At 39.1% G+C, this 15,948-nt stretch overlaps 1 protein-coding gene across 1 annotated transcript; it reads right to left on the bottom strand.

The window, feature by feature from the left end:
- Positions 1 to 4,877: 4,877 nt before the first annotated feature.
- Positions 4,878 to 12,844, bottom strand: LOC140928541 (exodeoxyribonuclease-like). Its single transcript, XM_073378296.1, has 8 exons — positions 12,599 to 12,844; positions 11,873 to 11,940; positions 10,354 to 10,397; positions 9,422 to 9,493; positions 8,915 to 8,945; positions 8,287 to 8,399; positions 7,573 to 7,753; positions 4,878 to 5,091 (listed from the first exon to the last, which is right to left on the bottom strand). The coding sequence occupies exons 1-8, from the start codon at positions 12,842 to 12,844 to the stop codon at positions 4,974 to 4,976; spliced, it is 873 nt and encodes a 290-aa protein (XP_073234397.1). The 3' UTR covers positions 4,878 to 4,973.
- Between the last annotated feature and the right edge of the window lie 3,104 nt (positions 12,845 to 15,948).

The following is a 15,948-nucleotide window of genomic DNA, read 5'->3' as shown; positions in this document are numbered from 1 at the left end:
TGTCGTCGCATAAGCTGGAGGTGCACAATGCTGTTTTTGACAGCAATCGTGCCTGGGATGACTCGATTAATATAGAGGGATCTGGAGGGGCTCTATTTCTTGTCAGTGAATATAAGCCGTCCTCTTCCATTGAAATATCCAAGACTACGTTCAAGAATTGTTCTGCTGGAGAAGGAGGTGCTATACGTATATCTACCCTAGAGGTCACGCGTGTCAACATTAAAATCGAAGGGTCCCGATTCCTTCAGAACTCTGGGTCTCAACATTCTATGGGAGGTGGTATAATTTTATTGTTGGAAAAAGATACAGAGGTTTTAACTAATGATTCAGAATGCACCAAAGAAGACATATTTTGGCTACGGAAAACCCGCAATGGTAAATTATTGCACTCGTGGGATTTTAAAAGTTATTTGCTTTTCGAAAATACAACGTTCGAGAAAAATGTTGCGGGTTTTGGTGGCGCTATATACTTCAAAGGTGGTGGCAACGCAACTTTTCGAAATTGCTCCTTCATTGACAACTTTGCGACAAATCTTGGAGGACATTTATACGTTCTACCTGGCTCTGCCAGCCTTAATATGCAAAATAATTTTTTTAATCGAACTACAAGTGAGATTCAAAAGCTGGGTGAAAAGTTCACCATAGGGTCTTTCATTCACGCGGAAAGTTTAGGAGAGTTTATTTTTCACAACACGACTATGGATGCTCAACTTCCATATGGCAGGTCTATGTACGGTCCTCTTTTTCTTGTGCAGAATGGTCGATTGATAGATCTTGGAGAAAACAATTTGACAAGATTTTACTGTCCGTCAGGAATGAGGATGGACTTAACTAGTTTTGCAACTTGTGACTCATTCTTGGACTCTGGCAGTTGCTCCAACGAAGGGAACATTCGCTTTTTACAATATAGTTGTTTGACCTGTCCAGTGGGACAATATAGTCTGCAAAGAGGCGGTACGTTTGGTAAGGAGTTAATTCCAGGATTTCAGTGTCTTCCATGCCCGTTTGGGGCTAACTGTTCTCAAAATATAATTGCCAAACCAAACTTTTGGGGTTTTAAGGAACAGTTTACTCCCCCAGAAGTTAAGTTTATCATGTGTCCTCTGGGTTACTGTCGTCCTCCTAGCAGATCAGACCTTCCCGCGGAATTTAATGGTTGCCAGGGTAACCGTTCTGGTGAATTATGTGGACAGTGTAGTGACTCTTACTCGGAGACTCTTTACTCCACAAACTGCAGACCTTCAAAAGAGTGTAACGATTACTGGTTTTGGCCTGTTGCGTTGGTTTATTTAATGTTCATGGCGCTGTATGTCACATTTAAGCCTCCTGTCATGCCTTGGATCAAACGTCAAATACTCTGGTTTAAAAAGCACGAAGCAATGAACGAGGAGGGGAATTATGACAGAGGTTACCTTAAGATTGTCTTCCATCTCTATCAGGCAGCAGACCTTGTGCTCGTCTTCAACTCTTCAAAGAGGATTTTAAAAATTAAATTCATGGAACCCATTGTTGGGTTGTTCAACTTTCGACAAAAGTTTTCATTCAGTGGATTGGTTTGTCCCTTCCCTGGCCTCACGGTGGTTACTAAGCAGTTATTTTCTGCATCTCAGGTGTTTGGTGCAATCCTTATGATAGGTCTCATTTATATTGTTCAGTGTGGAGTCCAGAAATTTCGAGGTCACGGAGCTCCGTCTGTTGGTCCTTACGTAGGAGGTATTCTACAGATCATGTTGCTGGGATACACAACTCTTGCTTCTGTCAGCTTTGACCTGCTACGATGTGTCTCCATTGGTTCAGAGAAGCGCTTGTTTTATGATGGAAACTTGGAGTGTTTTCAGTGGTGGCAATACATATTGATTGTGTTTATTTGTGTGCTGTTTGTACCTTTTGTGGTTGTCCTGCTTTGGGGACCAGTTAAATTGTTCAGGGGAACCATTTCTGTTGGGAAGTTCTTACTTGCTTGTTGTTTCCCTTTGCCATGTTTACTTTACTTGGTACTTGTCCCTTGTATTGCAAGAAATACCGATGATTTACACGCAGCCTCTACTCAGGAGTCCAAGACGTTCGTGGAGAAAGTTATTTACGATCCTTTTAAGAGACCAGAGGCAGGCGGAAAACTGTCTTTAAGCTGGGAGAGCGTTATGATTGGTCGCCGATTGATTCTCATTATTGTGAGAGCTTTTGTCACCGACCCAATGTCACGTCTTGTCATTATGATTCTTTTGTGTGTTTTGTTTCTTCTTCATCATGCCTTGACGTTACCTTTTCGTGACTGTACAGCAAACATACTAGAAACAATCTCTCTGCTGTCGTTAGTTTTCTTGGCAACTGTAAACGCGTTTTTTGCTTCCTTTCTTTCATTGGCTGTTTCATTTCACGATCATTTTAAATTTTGGTTGAATTTCTGCGAATTTGTCGAGCTTGTGATCGTCGGGGTTGTGCCTTTGGTTGTATGCCTCATTCTGGCCGCGGCCGTGTTCTCACAACTGTGTCGCCTTATTTTCGTTGCCTGCGTATACCTGCGAACTTTGTTGTGGGTTTGCTTCATGTGGTGCAGTAATAGAAAACAACCTGACGATACGAGACCTCTCGTGTCTTGATTGAGTATCTCATGCCGGTGCCGGAACATTATTATTAAAGCTACAAGTTCAATCATAGCCAAGTTTTTAATTTCCGTATAGTTTAAAGTGTGCGGAATGAGCCGTTTCGCGAACTGGAAAGGGAAACTTGATGTTACACAAAGGTTTGAAATCGCAAGGCGCATATAACCTCAGATCGTCTGGTGGGATTTTGCTAGCATCGCCAACATTTAGAACTAAGGCCACACTAGGCGATAGGTCATTCCAGGTGGCTGTGCCCAAGTTATGGAATGCTCTATCGCGGGAGCTTCGCGAGATTCCGTACTTACATAAGAGAGAGAGAGAGCCATTTTAAGACACACCTTTTTAAGGTTGCCTACAGTTAAATGAATTTCAGTTGTTACATATCGATATTTTAGATTTTTATTGTAGAAGTGTATATATTCTTATTGTTTTTCGTATTGTAAATATGCTTTTATTACCAATGTAATTCGCATTTGATCATTTTTATGAATACCTGCGCATATAATTTATTAAATTGTTATTATTAATCATTAAATGTACTCGAACGTTAATTTGGCTCACTACTGCAAAATTAATTTGCACAAGTAGATTACCGGACAAAATAGAATTCTTCAGGATGTTATGCCAGATTTTTTTTGTTCAACTATCAGAATTCTCCTACCACATTTTAGTGTAGGCAAAAAGCGGACTTTAAAAGAGAAATTCACTCGTTGAGGTGAAACCATAGTCAACGGTTTTGTATATTCCTCAAAACCATCAAACTTGAAAACATCGGTTAAGTTTTTTCATTCCCCTAGCCTGCGAGTAAGCTCTCCGGGGCGCTCTTGCGGCGGGGCGGGAAAAGGAAGGAGAGCTTTCAACTACGTCTCTGGAATCTGCAACGAAAAAGTCGATGCGAAATGCTGATTGGCGAAGTTAACATTAGTAATGACGTTATTGCCCTTGGCACGTGGTTTTCAATGTTTGTTTACATTAGCGCTCGTTTCCGCTTCGCGCTGATTGGCGGAAATCTGACAGCTCATTCGACTGGGAGCCACAAGGGAATTGGAGGTGGAATTCAAATTCCAGAGAGGTAGTTGCAAGCTTTCCTTCCTTTTCCCGCCGCCAGAGCGCCATGGAAAGCTTGCTCGCAAACTATTATTCCCCTTCCTTTTAGCCTTCGCCATAGACGGAACTAAACTTCTTGTTAAGTCCATGTGTGCAAGCCAGCGCCGAAATCTTTGTTCTGGGCCCTTATCTGTGTACCAGGATTTGAGTGCGCGCCATGATTGGCCTGTTAAAAAGCTATTGTTCAGTTGGCTAATCAGTTTGAAGGAAAATTCGAAACGCACTTCCGGTAACTCATCGAGTTCCTTCGGGGCCCTTAACAAAGGTCTCGACGCTGCTTTGCAGACGTTGATAACCTGGGTAAGATTTTGTCTGCGACGCAGGCCACTTCTTTCCTTGCCGTGATAGCTTCATGCTAAGGATCCAACGTCGATGAACTTTAGATTAGGGGAAGGGTGGGTGGGCAGCTTCCAAGAATGTTATACTGATCCAAGTCTATCACCCACCCCTCCCCCACTCCAACGTAGATGAACGTTGGATTAGAACAAGGGTGGGTGGATACTTTCCTAGAATGTTATACTAATCCAAGTCTATCCACCCACCCCTCCCCTAATCCAAAGTAGATGAACGTTGGATTAGGGGAAGGGTGGGTGGATAGTTTCCTAAAGTGTTATACTGATCCAAGTCTATCCACCCACCCCTCCCCTAATCCAACGTAGATAAAAGTTGGATTAGGGGAGGGGTGGGAGGGTAGTTTCTCAGATCGTTATACTGATCCAAGTCTGCAACAGTTTAGTCACACAAGACCAGACCACTACGTCTGTAAATACTTCTGACTTAAAAATTTCATTGGCACTGCACCGATTGTATGAACGTTAACATCGGATGTAATTAAACGGCAACGTTGACTCTAAGAGCAGTCAAACTCTTTATTTGCGGTAACGTTTAACTCAAAGTTAGAGGCGAGTGGTAAATTTAATTTTCGACCGGAAGAACAGACCTTTCCGCTTTCCGCTCCAAAGAGCACACACAACGAAATCAGTGGACAATTTCATAGAAAGCACTGTATTTCGTTACCCCAAGCCTCAAGCAAGTGCCTTGAACACAAGAATGCGGGTAGGCCTTTTAAATATGGAATCATGCCTAAGCTTACAGTGTCGAAAAGCGTGGAATTAATTGGACCCGTCATAACTCGTGCATGCGTCTAACATTAAAAACTGTACAACAAAAGTCGCACAGGGTAGTGTAATTTGAAGTCTTTGGTAACATGGCAACAAAACAGTAGATAAGGGTTTTAAATTTTCCAAAGTGTTATTTCCATTTCTAAAGAGCCAGCAGTAAAACAACTGGACAGTGGTCACTTCCTTTAACACGCTGACGGATCAGACTATCGGATAGTTTAGGCACCAGTCTGTCGGACGCCACAAAGTAATCAAGACGCCTGCAATGAAAAGTTATCTTATTATTAAAAAAACTTGGCCACTTTCGTGTTCCAAAAACCCAGGCCACATGCACAACCTTTCTTGTGAAAATGAATTTTATTTGGATGACAATGAAAAATCATTTCCATATCAAAGGCTGAGCACTTACCCTCGTTTTGATACAGAGGCCCGGGGGAACTCGGAAATGGCCTCGAGTTTACTCTAAATGCTGCCCTGCAGGGGTGCTTATGATTTAAACAAACCACCTGCGTGGAAATCTTGTGCATAAACATTAAACTAGAAAATTTGACATGGTAGGAGAACGACTAGCCTCCCGCGCAGGCATTTTTAGGGGAGCTCGTCTTTCATCCATCCCCTCAGGGATGAAAGACGAGCTCCCCTAAAAACGCCTGCGTGGGAGGCTAGAGAACGACCCGCTACAATCCAAATCAGCTGAACAAACTAAAAAGAGTAGACAAATTGCATGGCATCAAATCACAGCCGATGTTTTCTGAAGCTTCTCAAACTGAGTGGCGGGAACCATTTGATTTTCCATCCGGAATTTTCGATTTTTCAATGTAAGTGGTGAGTACCCCTGCAGATCATGTTAATAGAACATTAATAGAGAATGATGCTTTGGTATTTAGTGTCAGCCTCAAGTGAAATAACTGAGAGTTTGATCAGGCGGTGTTTTTGGCCACGTTTTAAAATATTGGTATGGAAAACAGTTCGACTCACTGTATCAGAGACCTCAAACGAAGTTTCCCTCTTGTGGGAATAGGGAATAAGCATGGAAAGACTGTGACTGCACATGTGGAATCCAAGGTTAACTAAAACTAGGAGTAATCGGAGCTTAGGAGAGTGCGTTCGATATGTTTGTTAGGCGTACAGGCGGGTAACAGTTGAGGGGGAAGATTGGATGGTTCTTGCGATAAATAAATATGATTATGGCATATTTTGAACGTAGGAGTTGCGTACAACGAAACCTCTATTTAAACTGTGTGTAATAATTATAAGAAGATTTTGAAAAGGTATCGTATGGTTCGGTGTCAAGTGCTTGTAATCGGAGGAGACAGCGGCCAGAGTGCGTCGGGCGTGTAAATAGGACATTTTAAGTTTTGTTTTACTGGCGCGATTACAGGGCGCAGTTGTTCAAAGGCCGATTAGCGCTTAAACCGGGATTCTTTTTCTTTCTTCAAAAACATTTCTTCGGATAATTTTCTCTGTTATTTCTAAGAGCATCCAATCATCAACTTGTTGACAAAATAAATTAAACTGAATTTACTTTTTTAAAAGCTTTCACATCAGAATTCAAATTTCGCACTAACCCAGTCAAAGCGTTCAGTGGAATGTGTGTGCTGCTTACGTCAATAACTTTTCCAGTAATTTGGTCGAGCGTGTTGATTTCAGTTACTCGAGAGTGGCGCCACTGTGGGCTGGTTTATACGTTTTTCCTAATAAACAACATAGAGTTTAAGTGTTCGTTTGTCTGGTGCCGAAAATATCACTCGTCATGATCAAATGGCGCCGCCGAGCTTCACTTCTCAGTAGATTTACTTTGTGGCACAACAGCTGCCGAGCTACACAACTCGGTAGATTTACTTTGTGACACAACGGCCGCTCAGCTACACAACTCGATAAATTTACTCTGTGGCCTGACAAGGGCTGCCGAGCTACATAACTTCGTAGATTTACTTTGTGACACAAAGGCAGCCCAACCAAACCCGGTTTGATGCATGCACCAGGAATCGCACACATTTTCCAAAGACAGTGACGAACCATGCTGAAAGTTATGAAGGCTTAATCCAAAGTAAAATTTAATAGCAAACTTCCGAAAGATGAACGCTTTGGAAGATTCAGCAAACACAGATCGATGTACGCTTTACAAAGATTCAGCAAACTTTTTAAAAGTCGAACGCTTTACCAAGACAGAATATCAGACCTTGGCAAACCTTTGAAAGATGAACGCCGAAGGACAAACGAAACACCACGTGAGTTAGCGCGTTAAAGTGAGACAAAACGTAAGCAAGCACTTCAAAGTGAGGCAAATGTGTGTCGACGACGACGAAATAACCCCCCTTATTAATTGCACAGGACACCCAATAAGGCACAGAACACCCAACACCAATTAAGATCTCGCCGAAGTAGGTTCTCTAACATCTCGAAGAAGTAGTAGAGTGTTGTACTGTCATCGCGCGAATCGACTTAAGTCCTAGCGAACGCTTTCAGGTGAATTGACCGCAACTGCCCTCTTGTATTAGATTTGTGCCAAGCGAATACCGCACTCGGGCACCAAGTACGAAGCTTAGTCGTGCAGTGATGGCAAAGGAACGAACCAAAAGGCGTGATGCGATTGTAGTGATGTTGTTTTGCTAATTAAACCTATTTCTTTTATGACGTTCTCATTGTTGTCGCCTTTGAACAAACTTCCCAATGTTTGCTAAAGTATGGATAAGACACTTCGCAAATAATAACGCGTTATAACCACAGCTGTAACTTACCAGCCAACATTCTTTGCGCGGGCGTTTCTCATATACGACCAAAATGAATACTGTTTAGGTTTGTCAGGATAAAGGTGACGGAACGAACCAACAAAGCCTTCCTCCAGCAGTTCAGTGAAGCCTTGTCTTTCTTCTTTTGTAAAACCAGCATTTTTTGTGTTGGTCTTTGGGTTTTCCAAGTCTTTAAGAAAGGAAGGGGAGAAAATAGAAGTAGTATCAGTTATTAGCGGTTTTAACATGGAAAGAGTTCTCCAAAATCTCCTGTCTACAGGAGAATTGGTAGAAAGGTTTTCAGGATTGCTTGGATAGTAAATGCAAGCCATTATTGGTTAATGGGGTTAGCATTGGTTTGCATCGGCTAAAAACACCTTGCACACCTTTTGAAGTTTACACAACATAGTATTCCTCATGGCTTCGATTTCCCCAGAACTGTGGATATATAGTGTGGAAGCGATAAGGAATACTAATTTGTGTAAACTTCATAAGGTGTCTAAAAAGTTTTAGGGTGATGGGATCTTATACCAACCAGTAAATGGTTAACTTTGGATATCATTGATAATCGTAACTAACGCTTGTTCAGTCAAGGAATCGTTGTGTGAAAAGCTTGTTCCCATTCTATCCGCACGGTTATGGGTGGAGACATAAAACCTGGTGTGCACGTATTTTTTAAACAGAAGAATAATTGATCAGCAGGATTAACAGTCAGAAACTAACCTATTTCTTTGTGAGCAACATTAAGGTCACCACACAGTATAACAGGTTTTTTTTTGTCTAGATTCTTGAGGTAATCCCTGAAGTCTTTATCCCATCCCTGTCTGTAGTCAAGCCTGCAAGGAAAGTAGAGAGAAAAACAGTTGATAGTTTCAGTCGAGAACTGATAAGCCTTAGTGCGGCCTTTTAAGAGTCGCCAACTAAGGACACACTTTCCGGATCGAATAAGAATTTGAACATGTTGGTTTTTGAGGAGAGGGACAACCAGAAGAAAATACAATACCACAAACTGCCACTTATAAATGTTTCATAGGGGGTTTTAGGAGGGGTTATACCGATAAAAGGAGGAGCCTGTTATAACTCATTTTCCAAAGTGATCTTCATACATTTCTTAAAGATATTTTGGACATAAATTGACAGAGAATCAAAGTGTCTTTTCCACGTGATCAATTTGAACTCTCATAACCTTTTCTATTGATGATGTATTAACATTGTTCAGAGAAAATTCATTTTCAAGAACTGTTAAACCTGTGGCCCTCTATATGTTCCCAAGCAACCAAAGACACGTGAGGTCCTGACATGGAAATAATGACCCTTGACCCTTTCGTATTCTTCTTCAAACTGTGCTTACCTTGAAAGACTACGCACTGCATTAGGCACATCTAAAATAGAAAAAACGAATACATACAGAAATAAGTTACCTTTTACTGTGAAACTCATAAAACCGTGAACACCAGAAATATTTATGGAATGTTATTGTGTTGAGAGGAAATAGCCAATAAGGTGTGAGAAAACTAAACTGCAAACAGCAACGGTAATAAGTTTGTGGTTTTGAGGTTTGCTTGCGTATCCTGAACTTTATTGTGATTGGCCAGTACACAATCAACATTCCTGAAATTTTTCAGGTGTTGACGGTTTTCTGAGTTTGGCAGTAAATGTAAAATAATAATAATAATAATAATAATAATAATAAAGATTTGGCTAAACTATGAGGGCATGTTGTGGTAGTGGATGTGGTACTGTACAGCTATAGTAGTAATAATATCATTAGTGATAGCCCTTGTATTAGTAAATGTAGTGTACGAGAAGCATGTAGAGCCAAGCATTTGGCGATGTGGATTAGTATTAGACTACTCACATGATGCTACTAAATAAAAGTCTTTAAATTCAGCTGTTATAACTCTTCCTTCACTGTCATGCTCTTCAATGCCTGAAAAAACATGATACATTTTGCCTCTTTGCAACCCATAATGATATTACTGTTTATTTTTATCTGTAAAAGAGACATTCCTGCAGGGTGAAAGTTGACTGTACATGCAATTAATTCCCAAGTGACTTCTGATAAACTACTAGATTAAAAAAAAAAAAAAGGCTAAAGGCTTGTTTATAGTGGAAAGAGCACTTAGCTTGTCCAGCTAATTTACAGGCACTTCACTCAAATATTAGAAACAAATAATTCAAATACAACATAACAGGATTAAAAACCCCAACTAGCAGAAGGCAACCAGTTGGCTATTTACAAGCGTGGCCGAGAATTTGAACTCGGGACGACCGAGCACAAATCCAGCAAGTGGCCAGAACGGGACTCGAACCCGGGACCGCCGGATTGCGAGTCCGACGCGCTGACCACTCGGACACGCTGCCTCCTTGATTCTCCCTTTAATTTTCCTTTATGTGTTTGTCAATCATAGAGAGAATTAGAGATTGCATCAGGAGACACTTAGTACCTTATTCCCATCACCCATAGATTATCGTCAAACAAGAACCAATCAAGGTACCATTAATTTTATATTATAATGTTAATACTTACACTGTACAGTGTAATTTCCAGGAAAATGCACAAATAACAGAGATTTACAATACAGTTCATAGCAAATTCAGGTTGACATTATTATGTTTTCAAATTTAGAAATGAGCAAATAAAAACTGTTCTTTCGTGTTCAGAGTAATTCTTCTAAATGAAATCAGCTTTAATCAAAAGTACTTATTTCTGTGTAGAAAATGTACATGACAAGTAAAGAAAAACCTTGAGCCTCACAGTGCTACAACATCTAAAACATAGCAACTGACCTATACCATAGGATACATTCAATGGCTTTGTCTTGCTGCAGAGTCTGAAATAAATATACATAATCAAAAGAATATCAATTTAATAATTAATGTAATAACTACAATGATTTGGTGTACGTAGTATACTAGGAATAGGCTTTACAACAAAGAGCTAGCCTGCTGAAAGCAAACACATTCATTTTAGCCTGAGCAGAGACTTCCCATGAAAAAAAAAAGAAAAACAAGAAAAACAAAAACAATAACCCTAACGTTACGACTGGTAATATAAGGTGAAAATTTTAAAAAACCTTGTTTCATATGCACAAGCATATTAATAGTACAAGAATGGAATTTCGAGATATTGTATTTAGTAGGGCTTTAATTTATGCATAAACTGAATACTGGACTTTTGCAAGTAAATTGGCCACATTATGGATGTTTTTGGAAAGTTTTAATCACTCTAGTCATTCTTTGAACAAATGTCCTGCCTTCCTGAACTGTTTTTGCAATTTGTAAGGCCACTTTCATGAAAAAGTCATTACATAAATTTTGATGTTGCGTGTCAATGCCCACTCTAATAATGCATTTCTAACTATAAAAAAATAAAAATAAAAATTATAACTATTTACATACAGTTTGCAGGGCAAACATGGATAAGCTAACAACCTATATAATTATTTGAAATGCATATTCAAAGAAAGCACATGAGCACTAAAATGCCTTACAAAAGCTGGTTCTAAAAAGAGGAGCATCAGTTCTGAGTATCCATGCAACCCCAGATAAGGCACCACTGCAGAATTGGGATCAATTAAGTAGCTGAGGTTAGAAAGGGTGGAAAAAAAACCCTGGCCTTTTCTTGTAAAAGGATGCAATTTTTTAAATAATTTGCATTGTAAAATAATCTGCAACGTCACACGACTTTTAAGCCAATCAAACCGAGGAAATTTCAAAATTTTTTTGCACTTCACGTCATAATTCAGGGTGGCTGAGCAGTTAAAGTGCTGGACTTGTAATTCAGAGGCCCCAAGTTCTTGTCCTGCCCTAGCCACTACCTAGATTTTGCCAACCGGGTCCTCTCCTACCAGTTGGTTGTTTTAACAATGTTATGTTCCATTTAAATCATTTGTTTCATTATCCCTGAAAAGCACCAAAAGGGGATCGAGATCAAAAGGATAATTAAAGTACTATAATCATCATTATTAATATTATAAAAAGTATTATCATTATCATAAGAATGACTTTAAAGAGCTATCATGCCTTTTGAACTTATTTTCAGACTTTGGACCGGTACAAAAGACTTGCACGTTTGTCATACAAAACAATACTTCACTTTAGAATGGCTTTATTGGATTTACATACTTGTTACAGGTCAAAATTAAATTCGGGTTAAATTTTTTTAACCTAAGTTGATTCTCAATTTCCCTTGTCCCCTAGCCTTAATTATTCATGAATTAGGGCACTAGGAGACAAAGGAAATAGAGAATCAACCTAGGTTAAAAAAATTTAACCTGAATTTAATTTTGACCTGTAACATACTCACCCAACTCCACTGTAACCTTTTGTCTGTGCTTCAGCCCAGTAGGTATGATATCCAGGAAATTTGGCCTCCTAAAACAGCACAAAATGAGACTTGTTAGTAATAAAACAGGTCAATAAGAGAAACAAACAAAACAGACACAAGAATTTTATATTACAAGGCTTTGGCTTAGAAATAATACAATTGGGGAACATCACCACATTTAGAAAAGGGGGAAATTGGGCTCCCTTCAGTATTTATTAAAGCACGGTTCAAAACTGGCTTAAACCGGATACCTCAAACCGCCCAAAACCTGTTCAAAACGGTTTCCCAAATTTCGGGACAATCCCTAGGTCACGCCAAAGCATTCATTCGTTTCTGTGTATTAAAATTAATGTATTGCCCCAACCATGGGGACTGATCAAATTCCAATACACGGTGTACTTTTTTTAGTTTTAACCCAAGGGATAGATAGAGTTACAGATTTCTGTAATGTAGCACATAATTTTTCTTATCAGCCATTGTTGGGATAAGCTTAGCTACTTGTCCGATATTTATATTTATTCCAAACTTCTCCTGAATATTTTTACAATAGGAAAAGAGCATTTCTTTGGTAACTTTCATTTTCTCCGCAGCTAGAGGATAATAATTATGCAGCTCATGCAATTCTTTGGGATATTCCAAGTCGACTTCCAAAATCATACCCGTTTTTCTGTCTTCTGTACAGGCAGCAAGATTAACTTTTTGTACCTGTTTTTCAGTCATCCATCTAAACCCACCTGTTGTTAAAAACTGACTCATCGCGTATCCATAAAGATTATTCGCATCTAGATACATAACATACTTACTCGGTTTGCTGCTATCATATCCAGAAATATACTTATTATTAGCTCCCCCATGCCGGTTACCAATATAGAAAATACCACAGCGCAATCCCTTTTCTATAAACTGGAACATATCAACATCTGTCATAAGCTTAAATTTAATACCAGTCATTTTCATCATAGCATCCCAGGATAGCCCAGGAGATGTAAAATAGTGGTACGAATCTAATTTATAATACTGAAGGCAGGTCTTACGGAAGTTCTCAAACACATCAGCTAATAGTTGAATATCAGACTTCAGATACAGATCTTTCCTTCATATTAAAAGTATTCCGTACATTTTGAGCATGTTGGTATTGCACATCAGAGATATCCTTATCTATTAAAATACTAAAGAAATGTTCTTTGGGAGTTACTCCTTGTCATCAAATTTTTGGAAGCTACGCATATAATCATGGGGATATACTCCTTTCTTTTTTATAAGTGATAGTTTCTCATCCTGAAAAACCTTTGATGTATATTTGAAAGCGTCCGCGGGAAGATTAGCAGCCATCTGGCCATGAACTGGAAACTGTCCAGGAATAAAAGATGCTTCCCTAACATGAAAGCCATGTATTTCTCAATGTTATTGGGAATGCAGTTTATCTCCAAATCATGCTCTTTTCCTATGGTCCCAATCTCTTGCATTATGAAATGGGAATCATATCCTTGTAGATTATGGAATATTACGGGGATCTTAAACTGCTTTGGATTAATCCTTAATTTGAGGTTACGATCCTGATGTACCGATCCCCTATACTGTCCACTGATATGACACTGGTCCCAAACCAGGATGTCTTTATTACCACACTTCTGTCCACAAATATGAAATATCAAGTAAAGATCGGCAGTTATGTTACTTCGAGCCGATTCATGACTCGCGGCTGTCCTCAGGGTTCCGCGCTTGGCCCGTTGTTATGGACTGTTTTCCAGAATGACCTATCCTACTGCCTAACAGCGAACTTGTCTATGTATGCTGACGACCATCAAATTTACCACGCAGGAGCAGACCAGGCAGCTGTGACTTCCCAGTTAAAGGATAGTGCCAACTTAGCAACAACGTGGTATGATTCTAACGTATTGGCGGGAAACCTCAAAAAGTACCAAGTTTTGAACTTGGGCTTCAATCAAAATGACAGCAATATTTGTGTGAATGATGTTGTAATTGAAACTAAAGATAATACCATACTTCTAGGAGTAGTGTTAGATTCTAAGCTAAATTTCTCTGAGCATATAATATCTATCTGTAAAAAAGCCAGCCAGAGAATTGGTGTTCTAATGAGACTACGTAATCTAATTCCTATGAAGTGTAAGTTAATATTATTCAAAAGCGCGATATTACCATTCCTCACCTACTGTCACCTAGTGAGCTTGAAAGACTACAAGAAAGAGGACTTAGAGCGGTTTTCAAGGATAATAATTCTAGTTATGAACAACTATTAGAGAAGGCAGACCTGCCCACACTACTAAATAGTCGCTTACAGGATCTGTGCATCCTTATGTATAAAGTAAAGCATAAATTGTGCCCTGCATATATAAGTAACATCTTTAAAGAACCAAATAGTAATTACAATCTGAGGCAAGCAGATTTCTCTATACCTAGGTATGAGACAGTCACCTACGGCAAGCACTCTATTAGATATCGTCTACTGTATTAATATAGTGCTCATCAATGCTGCTAATAGTCCAACCACTGCACTCAGATACCCAGACACCGATACCGTTCAGTATTTGCTGTTGTGATACCGCCAAGCTTGGTAAAAAATCATTGGGGTTATATAATTACTATTTGCGCCCGACTATTGAAAAAGGCTGGCTTATAAATATTGTGCTCATCCTTCCTCTTAACAAATGTAACTTTTAAAGTCTCCACAAATTTAAAACCTTTTATTCCATTAAGAATAACGTTAAATAATCGACTATGCGCCAGTCTCGTATTTTGCAACTGCACCAAAGCATCTCTATCAGATTTCAAACCAATCTCATATGATTTGGTAAAACCCTTCAGAGCCCTTCGTTTTTCACCAATTCTTGTCCTTGGTACTGGCACTGCTGGTTACTGTTTTTTCATTCTGTTTTTTTCATTTCATTCTCAAAATGCCGTATTAATTGTTGGGCATTTCTCATTGGTGTAGGAATAGGGCGTGCTTCTCTCTGTCTCCTCGGAGCAGGAATAGGGCGTGCTTCTTCCCTCACTCGTACTAAATTCTGTGAGCCCAGATAACAATCTCCTTATAAGTTCATTACGTCGACTCATTATATTTTTACTATATATTATTTTTTTCTTGGATCAGTCAGAGAACAATCTACTTCTGACTGTTTAAAACCAACAATAAGGCCATTTCTCGCTTCTTGCTGGTTGGCATTAGTTTTACTCATAATTGCACTCATATTATGCATATATTATAAGGCGCCATCTCTTTAAACAGGTTAGCCCAAAACCGGTTCAAACCGGATACCCAAATTCCGGGAAAATCCCAGGGTCACGCCAAAACTCCAGGAAATTCCCAAGGTTAAAATCCAAAATATAAAACCGCGCTCGGACCCCCATATCCTATACTACTGACATTCACTCTTAAAAGTATGTAATATTTCAGATAAATATATCTTTACCATTATCTCTTTGTATATTAACTTGTGCTGGCTTATTTTCCCCTAGAAATTTCTCTGTTTCTTACCGAATCTGACACTCTTACTAGCCGCCACATTTAAAAACCCTATTAACCAACTAAGATAGCCTAGAAGTCAACATATAACAAAACAAAGCTAACATACCTTTAACTGAACGTCTCCTTGTCGGTCCTTGCCGGTTTAAGTGGCATTTTGTCAAGTTTTGCACTCGTAGGTACTATCCACTAAAATACAAGTATTTATAGACTATAGTCTTTTTTTTTTCTTGGTGAGTAAAAGCTCTCACTAATAATTAAGGTTTGCGAAAATTTACAAATTCAAAAATTTACAAATTTCCTACTAGCTTTATCAATGAAACCGTCTTAGCAGGTGGCCCTGAGTATTAGATATATATTCTTTCTTTTCAGTACCAGGTTTTTTTTTTTGCATAATTTCTTGAGTTGACATATTCACTGCACTCATTTGAATTTATAAAGACAAGAACAACTTTTAAGAAAAGAAATTAGTTTCCATTCTCTATTTTATTATTTTTTTTGTGCCATAGATTCTGCTTTTATTATTTAACAACGGCAGCTTAGAGTCAGCTTAAATTGGTTGTTTTTTATC

Source organism: Porites lutea, chromosome 1 (assembly GCF_958299795.1).
Source record: "Porites lutea chromosome 1, jaPorLute2.1, whole genome shotgun sequence".
Lineage (NCBI taxonomy): Eukaryota > Metazoa > Cnidaria > Anthozoa > Scleractinia > Poritidae > Porites > Porites lutea.
This window is presented reverse-complemented; position numbering and strand designations above follow the sequence as displayed.

What these genes read in the sequence shown, in the direction of transcription:
- LOC140928541 (XM_073378296.1), bottom strand. Translation starts at nt 12,844, where the DNA reads ATGACTGGTATTAAATTTAAGCTTATGACAGATGTTGATATGTTCCAG. An exon ending in GAATGTATCCTATGGTATAG is followed by an intron (nt 9,494 to 10,353) that starts GTCAGTTGCTAT and finishes ATGTTTTTTCAG; the next exon opens with GCATTGAAGAGCATGACAGT. An exon ending in TGTTGCTCACAAAGAAATAG is followed by an intron (nt 7,754 to 8,286) that starts GTTAGTTTCTGA and finishes CCTTTCTTAAAG; the next exon opens with ACTTGGAAAACCCAAAGACC.